We start from the raw sequence: 21,285 nt of genomic DNA on the forward strand, positions 1-21,285 counted from the left end.
CGTTCAGCAGTGGAACTCTCTGCCCCGGAGCGTGGTGGCGGCTTCTTTGAAGCTTTTAAACAGGGGCTGGATGGCCATCTGTCGGGGGTGATTTGAATGCAATATTCCTGCTTCTTTGCAGGGGGTTGGACTGGATGACCCATGAAGTCTCTTCCAACTCTTTGATTCTATGAAAGGTTTTCCAGATCCCCAAACCAAAAAAGAAAGCATTTTGCTTGACTTTACCACCAGATAAAGGTTTCTTGTCTCTCTGTTCCTGTAAATAAATGGATCTTCTTTGCGCCTGAGCACTCTTGTCTCGGTTTACAAAAGCCTTGCTTTCTATCTACACTCTCATTAACTTGACTCTCATTAACTTCTGCACCTTCAGACAGTTGCTCTGAGAAAGACTGCAAAGGGCCTCTCCCAGGAATGTGACCTTGTGATTCTTCCTTAGACAGTTTGGGCTTCTCATCTGAGCTTAACTCAGTCCCAGGCAAACCCTTATCCCCATTTCCAACAGACCCAAGCCCCACCATCAGGAACATCATCCCCATTCCCATCATGAACATCAGACACAATCACAGGCTGACATGCAACAGATGTCTCTTTTTGCATCTCTAAGGAAGTGATGGGCTGTTTATGGTTGGGCTGTTTCTCTTCTTTCAACTGCCATTTGTTATGTGTGTTTCTCCTGGCTTAATACTAAGACTAAGGCAGATTTCCTTCTAACGCTAAGACTAAGACTATTTATTTAATCAAACCTATTCTTCATGCTATTGCTGTTTATTAATCAAATGAAATCGGGCCCCTCATTCCCTTCAATACCAAGGAATTTTCTAGGTCCTCTGCAGAGATTCCATGCTAACGTCCAACATAAATATTCATTTCAATAGCATTTACTATTATCATAATTTCCCTGTTTTTATAGTAAGTACAAGAAGGCATTCTCATGGAGAAGGTGGTCATACAGTATTTGCATATATTCCTGCAGAATAATAGCTTAAGAAGAGGTAGAAGCATCACTACAATACGTCAACGGAAACCCAAAGCCTTGTTTTGTACATCTCTGTGTCTTTGTCTGTCATGTGGACGTTTCTCCAAGAGGGCATGTCCACATGAAGTGTTTTGTCTGATGAAGAAACATTGCATGTCCTCTGGATCCTCAAAGAGGAGATCCAAGGATTGAAATTGGTGTGCAAAAAATGTTTGTGGGTGAAAACCACATGGACGCATGAATGTGGGTTGGATGGGTGCACAGATTAGATCAGATGTTGGGCAGGCGGATTCTGGATATGAGCCGCCATAAAAGGCAGCATAGAATGGAAAAGTTACTTCACATAATCCCCACCATTTTCCCATGTTACTATAAGGTGTGTCAGTTTGTGTCATTTACATTATCTCTTACTTTGTGGTTGTAGGGCAACTCTTTTGGGGATATAGCTCCCAGAATACTCCAGTCATTGTGGGCAAAAGGTGTGCTGGGAATTGTAGTTTTTAAATTTCTCCAACTTTGGCTGAAGTTTGGAAAATGTTGCATGCACACCGTTGATCCTTAGGATGATTTCCCTAAGTGGTATATTCAATTCTAAGGGTCTCTTATCAAATCCGAAGCTGTGTGTTTTGATCAGTTTAGGGCAGGTTGACTCTGACTTCCTCATAGTTTTTCCAGATACAGGAACCAAGCTGGGAGGGAAGAACCAACATGTAAGCTGAGTTGAAAGAGGAAGGGGATAGAGGAGAAATGCATCTGCCTTTCTGCTTCTAATTCTCCTTCTTGAACTTGCCTTAGGAGCACTTTCTGTGCCATCATTGCTCAGCTGACCGAGGAGACGCAGCCTCTTTTCGAAACTACTCTCAGGTCGTATGCGGTGTCTGAGGACGCGGATGCCAAATTCACATGCGTCGTGACAGGTAAACAAACAAAACGGGAGGGTTTTAATTCCCTTCTGTTTGGAGAAAATGTGCTGAGATGAGAACAGGTTTCTGTTTTTCCCCTGAAATGCAATGGTAGCTGCCATATTTGTAAGAGGAAAACAACTTGGAAAAAGACATCACACATCAGACCTCACTAAACTGCCTCTTTCGTAATTCCACAAAATTTGGTCATGGCAGTTGAAGGAGCAGTTAAATAGTGTACTAATCACATTGTAGTAGGATTGGGCAACAGGGAGTCTGAACATTTTTCCTGTATTCCTACACTAGCTTGGGTACCCAGTGTTGCTCGGGTTATTTGAAGAAGTCATTTTTTTAATTTTACAAAATGCATAAGGTTATGGGTGAACTATAACTCATGTCATACTAGGTTAACCCCCTGAAACTCCACCAATGCTTAAAGTTTGTCATGTTGGGCATTTTTGCTCTCTAGATGCACCATTGGTGGGGTCGTGTGGTCTCTGGCTGAAGAATAAACTACAGCTCCCACCATGGTGGGTCAGTTCCCTCAAACCCCTCCAGTAGGTTCAGTTCAGTACAACTTCGAGAAAGGAAGGCCATTCCCTGCCCCACAAACCCCTCCAGGATTTTCAGTTGGCCATGGTGGTTCTGTGTACCAAGTTTGATCCAGGTCTATCGTCGGTGGGGTTTACAGTTTCTCTAGTTGTAGGTGAGCTACAACTCCCAAAAATCAAGGTCAATCTCTCCCAAACCCTTCCAGTATTTAAATTTGGGTGTATTGGGTATGTGTAACAAGTGTGGTCCAGATCCATTGTCGTTTGGGTTGTATATGTTCACGGTGATTGCTATAACCTGCAATGTCCTTGGAGGGAGGACCTTTGGTGGGTCCTCATGTGTGGGAATCATAGCTTTTTGTGGACGTGGCAGCCTGTCTGTGTAAGTGGGTACCCCAACCACACACATATTTACATATTTTCACATTTATTTGTTTATTTAAAACATTTATATTCCGCCCTTCTCACCCCGAAGGGGACTCAGGGTACGGAGCACAGCATATATATGCCAAACATTTAATGCTGGGACGCAAGTTCATATACACATACATAAACATTAAAAGCATTTATCTCAATATTAAAATACACCATTTAAAACCGTCCTAGTCATCCACATCAAATCATTGGCCTGGTCATCTTTCCTATTGCCGCTTTATTGCCCTGTCCCGAAAGCTTGGTCCCACAGCCAAGTTTTTACCATCCTTCTAAAGGACAGGAGGGAGGGGGCCGACCTGATCTCACCAGGAAGGGAGTTCCATAGCCGGGGAGCAATCACCGAGAAGGCCCTGTCTCTCATCCTCACCAATCGTGGTGGGATGGAAAGCTCCGCAATGGTTCATAGGGAAATACTTTTATTATGGATAAAGATTATATCAGTGGTGTCAAAAACATTTTCATAGAGGACCATATCAGCCTTGTGGGTTGGCTTCAAAAGGCCGTTGAGTCAGAAAATCCATGGCGACAGAGAACCAACTACAGGAAAGGAGATTCCACCTGAACATAAGGAAGAACTTCCTAACTGAGAGCTGTTCAGCAGTGGAACTCTCTGCCCCGGAGTGTGCTGGAGGCTTTGGAGGCTTTTAAGCAGAGGCTGGATGGCCATCTGTCAGGGATGCTTTGAATGTAATTTTCCTGCTTCTTGACAGAATGGGGTTGGACTGGATGGCCAACGAGGTCTCTTCCAACTCTGTGATTTTCTGATTCTAATGTTTAATGTGACACCTTTGCGTTCAAAGAGCGCAAGTCTTGTTTCATGCACTAATTTAGCAAAAAGATTGTGTATAAAATGACCCTCAGGCTATGTGTGTAAGGTGTGCATGAAATGTAAAAGGATCTTCTGTTTAGACTTGGTTTCCACCTCCAAGATATCTCATTATGTAGATGCAAGTGTTCCAAAATCCAAAAATCCCATCCTAGATATAGAACACTTCTGGTTTGGAGCATCTCTGGTAAAGGAATATTCAACCTGTTTGTAGAAAAGCAAATCTCCCCAAAAAAGAAAGAAACCTATCAGCCAGCACTGTATCTTGCTTTCCCTCAAGAGGTTTTGTTCCAGCCCATTATGTCTTCTCTGAAAGTTAAATACATTTATACGGATAATTATGCAGCCAATGGCCCCGTAGTTTGTCTAAGGGCTTATGTTAATGGCCCAGATAAAATCCCTTTCCAAGTTCTGTCAAAGGGAGAGCGAAGAGCCAATTTGCTCAATTTCAGACTGTGGTTGGTCCTCCTGACAAAATAGCTCTTTGATGCCCTTTCAGTTCGCTCTTGATGGACCGAGATAAATGGCTTCAGGCTGGAGGGAGCCAGCGCTTTTGATGACAGCCAGGGCCTGCCTGCCTTGACAACTTATTTCCTGACTAGGAGTGATTCATAAGGTTTATTTTATTCCGCTTGTTCATTCCAAGCTTTTTTCATGACCCCCATCCCCTCCTCCAAGTTTTCGCCCTGGTGCTAAGAACATTATCCACGAGCCTTTCATGCCTAGCCTTCTTTCTAAATTATCCTGTGGTTAATGTATTTTGATCATGCATTTTTCTCCAGAAAGTCAGTATAGTTTCTGTTCATGCAGGAATCCATAGCTAAACTAAAGTATGACCCCTACATCCACAGGACCAGTACTCATGGTTTCATTTATCCCTGTCTGACAAAATATGATTTCCCCAGGCATTTCTAGGTACTCTATGGGATTCAAGATACTCCACTTAGGCAGAAAAAATGAAATGTAAAGATACAGAATGGGGACACATGGCTCGAGAGCAGTACGTGTGAAACAGATCTTGGGGTCCTTATAGACAGGAAGTTAAACATGAGCCAACAATGTGATGCGACTGCAAAAAAGTCAATGGAATTTTGGCCTGCATCAATAGGAGTCTAGTGTCTAGATCCAGGGAAGTCATGCTATCCCTCTATTCTGCCTTGGTTAGACCACACCTGGAATATTGTGTCCAATTCCGGGCACCACAATTGAAGGGAGATGTTGACAAGCTGGAATGTGTCCAGAGCAGGGCGACTAAAATGATAAAGGGTCTGGAGAACAAGCCCTATGAGGAGCGGCTTAAAGAGCTGGTCATGTTTAGCCTGAAGAAGAGAAAGCAGAGAGGAGACATGATAACTATGTATCAGTATGTGAGAGGACATCATAGGGAGGAGGGAGCAAGCTTCCTTTCTGCTGCCCTGGAGACTAGGATGCGGAACAATGGCTTCAAACTACAAGAAAGGAGATTCCATCTGAACATTAGGAAGAATGTCCTGACTGTGAGAGCTGTTCAGCAGTGGAACTCTCTGCCCTAAAGTGTGGTGAAGGCTCTTCTTTGGAGGCTTTGAAACAGGCTGGATGGCCATCTGTCGGGGGTGCTTTGAATGCAATTTTCCTACTTCTTGGCAGGGAGTTGGACTGGATGGCCCACAAGGTCTCTTCCAACTCAAGGATTCTATTCTATTTTAACCTTCACCACAGCACCAGTTTCTAGGTGCAAAGATTACTGCAGATGCAGACTGTAGCCAGGAAATCAGAAGACACTTACTTCTTGGGAGGAGAGCAATGTCCAGTCTCGATAAAATAGTGAAGAGTAGAGACATCAGACTGGCAACAAAGATCCGCCTAGTCAAAGCCATGGTATTCCCTGTAGTCACCTACGGATGTGAGAGCTGGACCTTAGGGAAGGCCGAGCGAAGGAAGATCGATGCTTTTGAGCTGTGGTGTTGGAGGAAAGTGCTGAGAGTGCCTTGGACTGCGAGAAGATCCAACCAGTCCATCCTCCAGGAAATAAAGCCCGACTGCTCACTGGAGGGAAAGATACTAGAGACAAAGTTGAAGTACTTTGGCCACATCATGAGGAGACAGGAAAGCCTAGAGAAGACAATTATGCTGGGTAAAGTGGAAGGCAAAAGGAAGAGGGGCCGACCAAGGGCAAGATGGAGGATGGCATCCTTGAAGTGACTGGACTGACCTTGAGGGAGCTGGGGGTGGTAATGGCCGACAGGGAGCTCTGGCGTGGGCTGGTCCATGAGGTCACGAAGAGTCGGAGACGACTGAACGAGTGAACAACAACAGCACCAGTTGATGAGCTACTGACGACTGGCACTGCTCGTTCACTTCCTCTGGCTTCCCACTACATAGCAGTGATACCAACTTCACCCAAGAAAATTCCCCACGAGAGCTATGTGCCTTGTTACCTTACTTTCCGGATAACCCTTAACAAAAGGCAAATTTAACTGCAAAGTGTGGCTCCATCTGCAGTATGGGAACTTGCTTGTGCCGAGTTCATAGAATCATAGTATTGGAAGAGACCCCTTCTAACTCTGTCTGCCATGCAGGAAAACACAAACAAAGCACTTCCAACAGATAGTTGTCGAGTCTCTTTTCAAATGCTTCCAGAGAAAAAGATGTCTGAAATATTAAAAATTAACTAGGTATTTTTAATTACGAAAATGTGAGTCAAGCACTGAAAGGGTTTAATAATATTAATAATAATAATAATAATAATAATAATACTTTATTTATATACCGCTCCATCTCCTCGAGGGGACTCAGAGCGGTTCCCAGGTAACATCACAAAACATACAAAGTAAAAACAACATAACCATAAGATTAACAAAACAAAATATAAGCATAAAAATTGTTGCCATAAGACACATATATTAAATGTAATGCTGCCTGTTCAAGGCAATCAAAAAATTTACAAGGCTGGGCCAAGATTTGTGCAAGCCCAAAAATTCTAGGGGGCCAGGGAATTAAGTGCAATGCTATGGCAGGCAACAATAATATTAGGTACAGATCTGTGGCTGGTCATTCCAGGGCCGGTTAGAGGAAAGAATCTGGTAATTGGTAGGAAGAATAAGGCCGTATTCGGCAATGTGTAAGACTGAGTTAGAACTGGTCATTTTCAAAGGCTTGTTGAAACCACCAGGTCTTCAAGCTCTTATGAAAGGAGGGGAGGGATGGGGACTGTCTTATTTCCCTTGGAAGGGTGTTCCAGAGATGGGGGGGGGGGGCACCACTGAGAAGGCCATCTCTCTCTTCCCCACCAACTGCACTTAAGAAGGTAGTGGGACCAAGAGGAGGACCTCCCTGGAAGATCTTAGAGCTCATGCTGGTTCATAGAAGGAGATGCGATTGCGGAGATAGGCGGGGCCCAAACTGTTTAGGGCTTTATAGGTCATGACCTGCACCTTGAATTTGGCTCGACAACTTATCGGCAGCCAATGAAGCTGTTTTAATAGGGGTGTTGTATGCTCCTATAGTTTGCTCCAGTAAGGAGCCTGGTACCGCCCGTTGTACCAGTTCAAACTTCCGGGCCAGCTTCAAGGGCAGCCCCACATAGAGTGCATTGCAGTAGTCCAGTTTGGATGTAACCAAGGCATGGACCACCCTGGCTAATGGATGCAATGGCGCAGCCAAAACTTTAGTTCAATATACGAAGGTGTGCCTGTTGCTTAGCAATGTCTCAGTCTGAGAGAGCTCTCAGTGTGAGAGAAGCCTCTCTGTGTGAGAGAATGCCTTAGAGGTCTCAGTGGTAGTAGGCCTCAGAGTGTGAGGTAGGCCTTGTTATGAGAAGGCCTCGTGCATGAAGCTCCAGTATGAAGGTTGAACTTTATTTGTGTCATGGAAACCTTGTTCTTGTAAATAGTGCAACCAAATTATTTTGTTGTAAAGAAAATCTCCTATGGAAGAGATAACATCTGTGTGTTTTTGTTCTTTTTATCACTTTTGGCTCCTGGTGCTGGGTCACGCTGTTGCTGAGAAGTCATTCTGCTGTACATTTATGAGGAGGGTATTTCGTTAATAAGCCCACTCACTCAACAAGAGACTCCACTGGACTCCTAGGCAGTGTATTCCACTGTTCAACAGCTCTAACCACCAGGAAATTCTTCTGAATGTTTAGGTGGGAACTCTTTTCCTGAAGTTTGAATCCATTGCTTCGTATCCTGGTCTTTGGAGCAGTTTGTTGTGTTCTGTCTTTATTTTATTCCTTTTGGCGCAGGGATGAGTCATGCTGATTTTTACTACATTCCAGCTTTGGAACTTGGAAGTGTCTGATGTAATCTTTCGGCTGTGCTTCTGTCCCTTCGGACCCCTGCTGAACTTGGGATGCGTCCCAATGGCAGGGCCTCCTCCCTTCTGGTTTTCATAGCAGCTCCTCAATGCATGCCTAGCCTTTCCCATCTATTTCATGCATGCACGTTAACTCAATTTAGCATTGCTCCCCCTTGTAGTTCTACCACTGTTGCATTTTTGTTGGGGGAAATGAAGCTTTAGGGGATAATTTGTCTGAAATCTCCTGCATCACAGACAACACCATGGCAACTATGGTCAAGAATGTGATCTGTGCTTGGAAAAAAATACTTTTAGGAAAAGTCTTCAAGCTTGGAGGAAGGTTATGTAAAAGACCAAGGGCTGACGAAGCAGGAGACGGAGCTGGGAGACGAAAGCAGGTGTTGGCTACTACAAGGTGGTGGGTGTTTGTGAGCTGATCTAACATTTGAACTTGGCCCAAGTGTGGAGAGGGCCTTAAGTGGGGAAGGGTAGGGGCTGGAAAGGGAGGCACTGGAGGTGACCTTGGCTGCAACCGCTCGGAAAGATGGGCGAGAGGCTTCTGTGCGAGAGGCTGGTGTTGGAAAAGGCAGGCTGAAGGAGATGTTTCTATGTAGGACCCATTAAAGAAGGTGTTGCTAGCCCCTTATTTATCCCAGATCACTCTGGATATTTGATGGTTGAAAGGAGATCATTAGGATAGTTGTATAGAGCAGGAAAGGGCAAACTTTGGCCCTTCAGGTGTTTTGGACTTCAACTCCCAGAAATCCCAGCCAGCTTACCGGCTGTTGGGAATTGTGAGAGTTGAAATCCAAAACACCTGGAAGGCCAACGTTTGCCTATGCCTGATATAGAATAATTGGGAACAGAGGGAGATTGACTATTGCATGCCTCCCCTTCAGTGATTCCCAAACTCTACAGTCTTCCAGGTGTTTTAGACGACAGCTCCCAGAATCAGTGACTATTGGCAAAGGCAGCTGAGGGCCTATCCAGACGACCCAAAACGTGTGCCCTCCCATATGTTTACCTGGGGCATCCAGATGACACCTCAGGCAAACGTGATTGCATTTGGCACAAAGTAGGAAAACTCTGCTTTGAGCTGAGGTAATTTGGAAGTGGGTTAGATCCGCACCTTCTTGAAAGGCGCAAGTTGAACCCACTAACTGTCTGCTGTCTGGACTTCCAGACAGCCCTCTTGCATTTTCCAGGCTGTACCGGAAATGTACCGGAAGCCATTTGGTCTGAAAGAACATACCATTTACACCTGAAAAGAAAGGAGTGGAAGTAACTAGCTCCTGGTCCCCCTCGCTTTCTCGCGGGTAATGAGGCTTAATGGCAGCCTGGGTTTTAGAGCTTTTGTGGGGGGTGGGGGGAGTCTTGGTGTCTGGGTGCTCTGCTGGAAAGCATGACAGGGCAAGTGGACACCTCCCCACCTCCCAGAAAACATGTACTCAGACTTGGGTTTTGGAGATGTAGTTCACCTACATCTAGAGAGCATTGTGGACTCAAACAATGATGGATCTGGACCAAACTTGGCACAAATACTCAATATGCCCAAATATAAACACAGATGGAGATTGGGGGAGATAGACCTTGACATTTTGGAGTTGTAGTTACTGGGATTTATTCACCTACAATCAAGGAGCATTCTGAACTCCACCAACGACAGAATTGGGGCAAACTTCCCACACAGAACCCTCATGACTAACAGAAAATACTGTGTTTTCTGTGGTCTTTGGTGACCCTTCTGACACCCCCCCCCCCCCCCGGATCCCAAACCCCAAGTTGAGAAATGCTGCCTGAAGGCCATCCAGTCCAACTCCCTTCACCAGGGCAAGAAAACATAATCAAAGCCCTCGTGACAAAGGGCCATCCAGCCATTCACACACACACACATATGTATATGACAGATGCAGTATCAAAGATTTGAAAGGGACCCCTAAAGAAGGACAATGATATGTTGCATGTTCCAGAGCAGGCAAACCAGACAATCTCCACATCAACACTGGCAAAGAAACAGCAAGAAATATTGTTTACCCACAAGCAGAAAGACATGACATTTATTAGAAACCAACATTTTCTCATTACTTTAATTTTCAGATCACCAGATTGGGCCACAGCAACACGTGGCAGGGGACCGCTAGTTTATTATATTATATTATATTATATTATATTATATTATATTATATTATTATACTATGAGGGTTGCAGTACATTGATACCACTTTAACTGCCATTCCTCCATCCTATGGGATGCTAGGCTTTTTGTAGACATCTGTAGTGCTATCCCTGAACTACATTACTAACCTCTCCCTAGTGAAGAAGTCTTTGAAGCATTTCTGACATATGGTGTCCTTGTCAGGTGGTTTGTGGGGCTGAGAGTGTGTGACTCATCTAAAGTGGGTTTCCCAGGCTGAGAGGGACTTCAATCCTGGTCTCCAGAGTCACAATCCAGTGCTCAGTCCACCAACTAACTAATCTAGGAAAATACAAGTTGCAGTATTTCTATGGTAGTTAGCAATGTGCTATATTTGTTGAGTCGATATCCTCTTAAATTTAAGTCCTTTCAATTCATGTTCCCTGTCTATTCCTATCGCAAGATGTTGCCACTGGTGTATGTGTGCGTTCTAGACTAAAGTGTAATCCTTCCTCTTGCTGAGCGGAACAAACTGGGGAAGGGGCAGATCCGTTCACGAAGCTGGCGAAAGAAACGTCATTATAGGACGTGCTTGCTGCCTTCTGTAACCAAACACAGTGTGTAAATCAGTAGGAATGATTTTTTAGGAAACGAGTCTTATGCTAATACCGCAGGGTTTAAGGCCGTAATTATCACCATGTACACAGCCTTAAAGCTGAGCAGCGATGCTGTGTTTGCTTCACAAGGACACGATGTGAGTGTATCCACCGTTCCCAGAACTGGGCGGTTGAAGGGGTCACTGAAGGATCAAATTGTCAGCTTTTGTTGGATGGATACAAGACCATCAGTCTTTCTTGACTCCATTAATGCAGTGGTTCTCAACCTTCCTCATGCTGTGACCCCTTAATACAGTTCCTCATGTTGTGGTAACCCCCAACTATAAAATTATTTTCGTTGCTATTTCTTAACTGTCATTTTGCTCCTGTTATGAATCGTAATGTAAATATCAGATATGCAGAGTGTATTTTCATTCACTGGACCAAATTTGGCCGAAATACCCGATACGCCCCAATTTGAATACTGGTGGGGTTGGGAAGGGATTGATTTTGTCATTTGGGAGTTGTATTGCTGGGATTTATAGTTCACCTACAATCAAAAGAGCATTTTGAACTCCACCAATGATGGAATTGGGCCGAACTTGGCACACAGAACTCCCATGACCAACAGAAAATATTGGAAAAATTTGGTGGGCATTGACCTTGAGTTTTGGAGTTATAGTTCACTAGCATCCAGAGAGCACTGTGGACTCAAACAATGATGGATCTGGACCAAACGTGGCACAAATCCTCAATATGCCCAAAAGTGAAAACTGGTGGAGTTTATGAAAAACAGACCTTGACATTTGGGAGTTGTAGTTGCTGGAATTTATAGTTCACCTACAATCAAAGAGCATTTTGAAGCCCACCGATGACAGAATTGGGCCAAACTTCCCACACAGAAACCCCATTGACCAACAGAAAATACTGTGTTTTCTGATGGTCTTTGGTGACCTCTTTGACACCCCTCACGACCCCCCTAGGGATCCTGACCCCCAGGTTGAGAAACGATGCATTAATGGATGGAGTAAGGTAGAAGTTCTACCTTACTCCATCCATTAATGGATCCCAGCAAGACAATCCTACCCTTTCTTCAGCTTACCTTGGTCTGTGAAGAGGAAACAAAAGCTGCGTCCAAAAGAATAATTTATGTCAGGAAGACTGACAAAAGAATTTGGTGAAATTGCAATTTTTGCACTTCAGTTCCCAAAATTCAGCTGCCAGCATAGCTACAGGATTCTGGAAGCTGTAATAAAAATGTAAAAGAAAAGAAATGTGCAAGGTCTCTTTGGCATCCTAGACTTCGTTTTGAATACACATGAGAACTGACAGAATCTATTATTCTTCCACACGAAACTCTTCGAATGAGCAATATATTTTATAGGGGTGTGGGAGGAGTCATTTCTTTGCACACTCTCTTTGGATAACATAATGCATTTTTGGGTTGCTGTGAGTTTTCCGGAATGTATGGCCATGTTCCAGAAGCATTCTCTCCTGACGTTTCACCCCCATCTATGGCAGGCATCCTCAGAAGTTGTAAGGTTTATTTATCTGTGGAATAATGTCCAGGGTGGGAGAAAGAACTCTTGTCTGCTTGAGGCAAGTGTGAATGTTGCCATTGGCCACCTTGATTAGCATTAAATGGCCTTGCAGCTTCAAAGCCTGGCTGCTTCCTGCCTGAAGGCATCCTTTGTTGGGAGTTGTTTATTCATATTTCCCCCATCTTCATTCCCTAATCCCAGTGAATGTGAAGGGCTGATTGTATTATTTCTCTCAAGTATTTTAGATGATAGGCTAAGTTTGGAAGCTGTCATTTATTTATTTACGACATTTATATGCTGCCTTTCTCACCCCGAAGGGGACTGAAAGTGGCTTACAAAATATATATACAGTACATACAATATATTATATTATTAGCATAGTACAATATCAGTATTAAATATTACTATATTGTATTATACCATTATATTATAATATAATTAGTAATATTACATGTAATATAAATATATAAATATAATATATTATTAGTAGTTTTATATTGCATTACATTATAATATTATAAATATTATATGTATATACAATATATTATATTACATTAGTATAGCACAGGAGACAAGGTGGAACTGCCATTCACATTGCATAACACCTTGAACTCACATACTTCCTGGGAACATTTAGAGTGAAGTGGGAGCTGAATTCTCTTGATTTGAGAATGCATCCTAGTGGATGCTGCTGTAGAAGACACGGAGTTCCTTGAGTTCAGTTGGGTGGATGCAGTACAGGAAGGACTGGACCATTCCCTTTCGCCCCAATCCCATGCACATACAGCTGATCCTAGGAAGAAAATTGGCTCTTCGTTTGGAAGCAGCCAGTCACACACATATAATGATGTCATTGTCCCAAAAAGGCCCACAACATCTGTTGCCCAATGGCACTTGAAGGACACCGGCTGGCTGTGATGCAACGACCTGCTGCCCCTGGCCAATGGAAACTTTGGGTTCAGTTTACAGACTGTGATGCTTGGTTCTCCATGGAGCTCCTGGCCCGCAGCGAAGTGTCTGTTTTTTAACCTTAAGCTCTCATCCACCAAAGCAGACTGACTTCCTGGAATGGCAGGGATGTTCTCATCGCCCGTCTATGTCGAACGGGACTAGGAAAGTTCACCTGATCTGCACCGAGTGCTTACAAACAATCTGTTTTCCCTGTTTCATGGTGCAAAACGGCCAGGTTATATAATGTGTGCCATAGTTTTGGGAGCCGTTAATGCTTCTTTAACCTTCAGTCTCTGGTCCTGAGAGACATAGTGAGGAAACTCAGGCAAGAAGGCTCTCTTGAGAAGCAATCTTCTATATAAATAAAAATGTAATGTTCGTTTGTGGGATTAACATAACTCAAAAACCACTGGACAAATTGACACCAAGTTTGGACACAATACACCTATCAGGCCAACGAGTGTCCATCACCCGTAAACACACACACACAAAACCCCAGCGGAACAGACTTAAAAACCCCAAAAATACACCATATATATATACACACATTCATACACACACACGTATATATGCACAAACACACACAGATATACACATATACAGACACATACATATACATACACACAGATATACATATGCACATGCACACGTACATATCCACATAAATATATATACACTCACACACACACAAATACTCATATAGACAAGCACACACATATACACAAATGCATGTACACATATAAACACACAAATATATATATACACACACACTTGTATACACCGATATATATATATATATATATATATATATAATATATATGCAAACACACATACATACACAAATATATACACACACATAAACACATATATACACACACAAAACACATATACACAGACTGGGCCACAGCAAGGGACGGCTAGTGTACAATGAATATGAATTTTCTACATTGCTTAGATTTAGGGGTGCATCTACACTTTAGCCCCCTCCCCCAGTGGTGCAGGTTAAACTGCTGAGCTGCTGAACTTGCTGACCAAAATGTCAGCTGTTCAAATTTGGGGAGCGGGGTGACCACCCACTGTTAGTCCTAGTTTCTGCTAACCTAGCAGTTTGAAAACATGCAAATGTGAGTAGATAAATAGGTACTGCTTTGGCGGGAGGGTAACGGTGCTCCATGCAGTCATGCTTGGCCTTGGAGTTGTCGACAGACAACGCCAGCTCTTCAGTTTAGAAATGGAGATAAGCACCACTCCCCAGAGTCGAACACGACAAGACTTAATGTCAGGGGAAACTTGTACCTTTACCTACACTGTAGAATTAATGCAGCTTGACACCACTTTCACTGCTATGACCCAGTGTTGTGGAATCATGGGAGTTGTCATTTGTCAAGGTGTGCAGCTTTCTTTGCCGAAGAGAGCTGGTGTCTCACCAAACTGTCTTCTCCAGATGTGTTGGAATTGGCTGGAGATGATGGCGATGGTGATGGGGTTTGTGCACTACTGTCTGCCAATGTGTCTTTTCCTCTCCAGGCTATCCCCAGCCAGAAGTGACCTGGTACAAAGATGACGAAGAGATGGACAGATACTGTGGCTTGCCCAAATATGAGATTTTTCGTCATGGGAATCGGCACACATTGCAGTTGTACAAGTAAGAACCGAGACTGTATTGCAACATACTGGACACAACAACTTAAAATATGACTAAACAACTATAAAAAACGGTATAAACTTCCCACTCTGTTGAGGGAGCCATGCCATTAATTAATTAATTAATTAATTAACAGTATTTATATTCCGCCCGTCTTACCCCGAAGGGGACTCAGAGCACATTTACAGCAAATATTCAATGCCATTATACACTGACAAAACAGACAACTGTGTGTGTGTGTGTGTGTATGAATGTTTCCCTATCTTTGGCATCTTGGAAGCTGTTCTTGGTTTCTGCCACAGGGGGTGCTGTTGCTCCATCTTCACTGCCGAAGGGCTTTGTTCGTAAACTTCTTCCTTGATCGAATCGCTGGCATTTTTCTGGCATTTCCTTATGGGTATCTTAATATTTCTCCGCTTTAAAGCGGTACCTATTTATCTACTCATATTTTTTTTGAACTGCTAGGTAGGCAGAAGCTGAGTTAAAGGCCAGGAGCTCACCCTGACTCGGGCTTTGAACTGTCAAACTTTCCATTGGCAAGATTTACTGCAGCTGGCGGTTAAGCATTGCCAAAGCCGGCGCTCAATTAATTCATGATTCCCGCAGTTAATAAATGTCCCTCTTTTGCTGTGAAAAGATAATGAACATGTCCCAATCTATCTTAAAGCCAATCAGATGTTCCTCCTTATCAATATTTCTACTGTTTCCCAGATCTTCATCAACCATTCTTTTTGAGTTGGGAAAGCTGGATCCTTCCACTCCTAAGCATATATAATTCTTTCCATAATTTATTTATCTTGTCAGAAGAAAGTTGAGGGCACATTTAAAATGCATTTCAAAACAAAGTTTTTAAAACTTGGCATTATGCTAAATATCCTTTGACTAGAAGCTGGCCACTTGAAGTGCCTCTGGTGTCGCAGTGAGAGCGTCCTCCCTTGTGCATGTGGCAGGGCTCAGGCTGCATTGTAGCCGGTGTCTGTGGTTTGCTCTTATCTGCATCCGCATGTCGTGGACTCCACTTTGTGGCCCCATTTCTTCAGGTTGGCTCTGCATCTCATGGTGGCAGAGCACAGTCCGTTCAGCACCTTCCAGGTCACCCAATCTTACTTCATCACACTAGAGAATAAATCTACTTAAAATCCGGTTGCTGCCTCTTGCAGAATTCTGGGATTTGTAGTTTAGTGAGGCTGTTGAAGGCGCCTCCCTAAACCCATTTTTGCTAGTTTCCATCTACAGTTGTCCACACTATGCACTTTCCCCTAACCTTAATGAAGACCAAACCCCACTGCTCCTCCTTCTCAGGCTCCTCCTTTATCACTTTTTCTCTTTCCTATCTCACCCAGGGTTTTAACGTTTGTAATGTTTTATCTTGCACATTTGGCCCACCCTTTGTGATTGATTTTGTTGTGTTATTTTGCATTATCTATTTTATTTGGAAGGCCACTCTCGGAAGGCACATCGGAAAAGTCAAGCTTTTAGATCTTTCTTAAAAGCTGCTAGGTTGGGGGCTTGCCTAATCAAACCTGGTAGCGAGTTCCAAAGCTGGGGGGCCACAGCAGAGAAGGCTCTCTCCCTCGTTCCCACAAGCCGTGCCTGTGATAGCGGAAGGGGCAAAAGGAGGGCCTCTCCAGAAGATTGGAGAGATCGTGCAGGTTTATGGTAGGAGATGCGGTCACAAAGGTAGGCGGGTCCCAAACCGTTCAGGGCTTTATAGGTGATGACCTGCACCTTGAATTGGGATCAGAAGATGAACGGCAGCCAATGGAGCTCCTTAAACAGGGGGGTTGATCTCTCCCTGTAATTCGCCCCAGTTAGTAGTCTGGCTGCCGAATGTTGGACCAATTGGATGTCTCCCTTTCTCTTTTTTAGGTGCACGGAAGACGATGCGGCCATTTACCAGGCCTCTGCAAGGAACAGCAAGGGCATTGTGTCTTGTTCTGGAGTCCTGGAAGTCGGGAAGATGACAGAGTATAAAATTCACCAGCGGTGGTTTGCAAAGCTGAAGCGGAGCGCCGAAGCCAAGCTGCGGGAGATCGAGCAGAGCAGGAAACGCGGGAAGGAGAATGTGGAAGTGGAGTTGAGGAGAGTGAGTCCGGACAGGTTCCAGCGGAAACGCCGCCTGACCGGGGAGGTCGGGATGCACTCGGGCACCTCCCTGTGGGACAAAGAGGAGAAAGCGAAGGTGCGCATTCCCGACGGGAAACCGCGATATGGCGAGGCCGACAAAGCCAAGGGCAAAGAGACTCCTTTAAATGCTACCTCCGTGTTCTCAAACAACTTCATACCGGGGCGTTTAGAAGGGGAGCTCAAGACCAATGGGGACTCTTCTCTGGAAGGTCGAGAGGAAAACGGGGAAGATAAGGCCAATGACTTCCTCGCCTATATCTATGAGACGGTGGAGATTATGAAAGCCAAACCGGCAACTAAGGACTTTGCTGCAAAGAAGAAGAAGAAAGAGGAGAATGCAAACGCTCCGCCAAGTGCAAATCAGGACATTTCCCGACAAGAGGAGAGGGCGCAACCGAGGAGAAATGCCTCATCACAGAAAGATGCAAGACCTAGTAATTCATTTTCCAGAAATGCATCCTCGCTATCAAATGGGGGCCTCACGGAAGCAGAATCCAAAGAGCTCATAAGCCACAGCCCTCAAAAGCCTTCACAAGCACCATCCTCTCCATCTTCCAAATCTAATGTGTACTTTTCTCTGAAAGATATGTATTTGGATATTGGGACAACAGCAGAAGCGGAACCAAATTCAGGTAGAACTGATGTAGGCCAACCCGTTGCATTAAACAGAGAGGAAGGGAAAAATGAATCCTATGCAAAGAAGGACAAGGAGGCCATAACAAACAAGATGGAGGTGCAACCTTCTCCAAAAATTGGAATGGTGTCAGAGATCCCCAGCAAAAGTGCTTTTGAAAAGGATTTTCAGCCTCCAAGCCAAGTCTCAGAGGCTCCCTTTTTGAAGGAGAATGCAATGAGTGTCTTCCTCAGCCAGATCCGTGAAACGGACTTGCTGGATTCCCTCCCTCCTGAAGGTGAGCAGGCCCCACGGCCCCACAGCCCATCTCAAGGGCCAGCGGGTAGGACTGTCCCACAGTCCTTGCAGGAGGCAAGGCGAAACCTGCAGGAGGAGGAGCTGCACCGCCGAGGGCCTTCCGAGGTACTGTAAGGTTCTATTTTTTTCCTAAGGCTGACCTCATGCAAAACGTTTCCAAATCAGTTCAACAGCAACTGCCAAAGCTATGTGGGCTATTTATAGCTGGGGTCTGCAGAGATGTGCAGGGCCAGCAAGAAATTGGATGGTCACTTGTCAGGCTAAGAGTGACCTCTGGCTTTGTAACATTGTATGAAACCATCTCTTTTTGCCATTTGCACTCCTATTAAAACAGCGTTGGGACCCCGGGTGGGGGGGGACTGCGAGGGGGTTTCAGAAGGGTCGTCAATGACCATAAGAAAGCACATATTTCTGATGGTCTTAGGAACCCCATTGGCAGAGAAAGGCTGAAGATCTCTCCTTCTGTCCTTCCTTTCCTTTTTGGAAACAGACTGCAAATTCTTCCACCAAAAGCCCTCCTCTGCGGTGATTGGATGGCCTCTCACCTTCCCACTGAGACTCCAAGTGGGCGGGAGGCGAGCAGGCATGCTTGGCATATGGCAGCCTGGTGCACACGTGCTAGCGAGGGAGAGTGTGCAAGGCTGGAGGGAGGCTCGCACCAGGAAGTCCCTTGAAGGCATGGGAGTTCTGTGTAGGAAGTTTGGTCCAATTCTATCGTTGGTGGGATTCAGAATGCTCTTTGATTGTAGGTGAACTATAAATCCCAGCAACTACAACTCCCAAATGTCAAGGTCTGTTTTTCACAACTCCACCAGTTTTCACATTTGGGCATATGGAGGATTTGTGCCAAGTTTGGAAGGCTCATGTAGATGAACTACAACTCCAAAACTACAATAATAATAATAATAATAATAATAATAATAATAATACTTTATTTGTACCCCGCTACCATCTCCCCAAGGGACTCGGTGCGGCTTACATGAGGCCAAGCCCACAGCACATCAGTAAACAAAGGCAATAACAAATAATCAATACAAAACAGTTAAAATAAAATAAAATAAAACTCAAAAACAAAAAATACACAATAAGCAATAAGCAATATCAATAACAATAACATACAGCATTAAAAACCAATGGCTGGGCCAAATGTAACTATTAAAATCTAAAATGATGGGCATGAACAAGGTAAGGTAAACTAGGATAGGGTTTTCAGAGAAAGATGAGGGCGCGCAGACAATCCTAAATCAATATTAAAGTGCATTTGAGGACATAATTGCTAAGAGTTTTCCTATTCTAGGAAGGCAATGCCCACCAAACCTTTCCAGTATTTTCTGTTGGTCATGGGAGTTCTGTGTGCCAAGATTGGTTCAATTCCATGGTTGGTGGAGTTCAGAATGCTCTTTAATTGGAGGTGCACTATAAATCCCACAACTACAACTCCCAAATGACAAAATCAATTTCCCCCCAACCCCACCTGTATTCATATACCGGGCATTTGTGCCAAATTGTGTCCAGTGAATGAAAATACATCCTGCACATCAATTTACGATTCAGAATAGTAGCAGAATTACAGTTATGAAGTAGCAACTAAAATAATGTTATGGTTGGGGGTCACCACAACATGAAAAACTGTGATAAAGTGTCTTTAGAAGATTGAGAAATAGTCTTAAAGAAATAGCAAATGTGCCGAGAGAGCCAAGCAAAACATCATGTTTGCTTGCAGGGTGATCCAGACTACCTGGACTCTGAGCGTGACTCTGATACTTCTCCTCAAGAGGTGTCATTGTGTTTCCTGACTGCAGCTGCCTCTGACACTCATTCTCCTGGTTTGGGATGGTGTCTATTTCTGTCACTGGTGCTGCTGCACTTTCTGTGTAATTCGCCATTAGGAAAAGAGACTTGCTTTGTGTGTGTTTCTGCTTTTAACACGATTCAGGACCCCATGGTAGGGGATTTGGGCTCCTCACTTGATTGGCATCCAAACAATCTCTGTGGAGGAGTTGGCGTGGGAGGGACTCATGAGCCTGCGTAGGTGGCTTTCCAGCATAAGCCTTTGGCTGGACCCAAGAGCCCCAGCCGCTTCCTAGCCGGAGCAGCTGCAAAGGGCTTCTGGCTCAGGTTTCCAGAGGATGCAGGCTTGCCCTCCTTGGGAACCCCAGAGCTTAGCCTGCAGCAGAATGGTGGATGGGGGTGACACTGAGGCAGCCTTTGAGAATGTGAAGTCATGAAGCTGACTTGTCCTGAGTCAGATCATTGGCCCGTCGAGGTATCATCTTCTCCTTGCTATCATCATCTCCTGGGGTTGGCAAGTTAATGGCATACCACCAGGCTCTCTGTCTTCCAGTCCTCTGAAGTAGAACAGGACTATGGACATAGGTTTTCAACTGCTGGAAATAATAATAATAATAATAATAATAATAATAATAATAATAACAACAACAACAACAAAAAACAACAACAACTTGCAAAGACTTTGGCACAAGCCAGTAAAGGTGGTTCCAGTGGTGATCGGCATACTGGGTGCAGTGCCTAAAGATCTTGGCCTGCACTTAAACACAATCGGCGCTGACTAAATTACCATCTGCCAGCTGCAAAAGGCCACCTTACTGGGATCTACATGCATTATTCCCCAATACATCACACAGCCCTAGACACTTGGGAAGTGTCCGATGTGTGATCCAATATAACAGCCAGCAGAGTAATCTTGTTTGCTGTGGACTCATCTTGTTGTGTTTCAAATAATAATAACTTTATTTTTGTATCCTGCCACCATCTCCCCAAAGGGACTTGGGGCAGCTTACATGGGGAGAAGCCTGGTCAAACATTGAATTAAAACATAGCACAGTAAAATTTTAAACAACATCATAAAACATTAATTTTTTTAATGTCAGGAGAGACTTGAGAAACTGCAAGTCACTTCTGTTGTGAGAGAATTGGCTGTATGCAAGGACATTACCCAGGGCAGTTGCCTGGATGTTTTGATGTTTTAGCGTCCTTGTGGGAGGCTTCTCTCATGTCCCCACATGGGGAGCTGGAGTTAACAGAGGGAACTCTCCCTGGATTTGAACCTCTGACCTGTCAGTCTGCAGTTCTGATGGCACAAGAGTTTAACCATTGTGTCACCGGGGGCTCCAGCATAAAATAACACCATCAAATAACCAATAGACTGACATAATAATCAATTACTAAATTTGGGTGGGCAGGGCTTGTGCAATAAAGTTGAAGGGATAGGGCAGATCATCATACAGCGACCATAAGAGTTGGGCTAACTAAAGCAGTGTTTCCCAACCTCCCTAATGCTGTGACCTCATGTTGTGGTGTACAAAGTGGAATCCACAACATGTGAGTCTGGAGAAAAGCAAATTACAGACCACCTGCTGCAGTGCAACCTG

The 21,285-nt window shown here is 44.3% G+C and overlaps 1 protein-coding gene across 2 annotated transcripts in view; it reads left to right on the forward strand.

Moving 5' to 3' along the window:
- ALPK3 (alpha kinase 3) overlaps positions 1–21,285 on the forward strand; it is a 66,102-nt gene that overhangs the window by 17,311 nt on the left and 27,506 nt on the right. For both annotated transcript variants that reach the window (XM_060755911.2, XM_067471393.1), the window contains 3 exons: positions 1,772–1,893; positions 14,718–14,835; positions 16,705–17,998. In XM_060755911.2, coding sequence (XP_060611894.2) covers positions 1,772–1,893; positions 14,718–14,835; positions 16,705–17,998 — 1,534 coding nt within the window. The remainder of the gene's footprint in view (positions 1–1,771; positions 1,894–14,717; positions 14,836–16,704; positions 17,999–21,285) is intronic.

The sequence above is a fragment of the Anolis sagrei genome, chromosome 9, assembly GCF_037176765.1.
Source record: "Anolis sagrei isolate rAnoSag1 chromosome 9, rAnoSag1.mat, whole genome shotgun sequence".
Taxonomy (NCBI): domain Eukaryota; kingdom Metazoa; phylum Chordata; class Lepidosauria; order Squamata; family Dactyloidae; genus Anolis; species Anolis sagrei.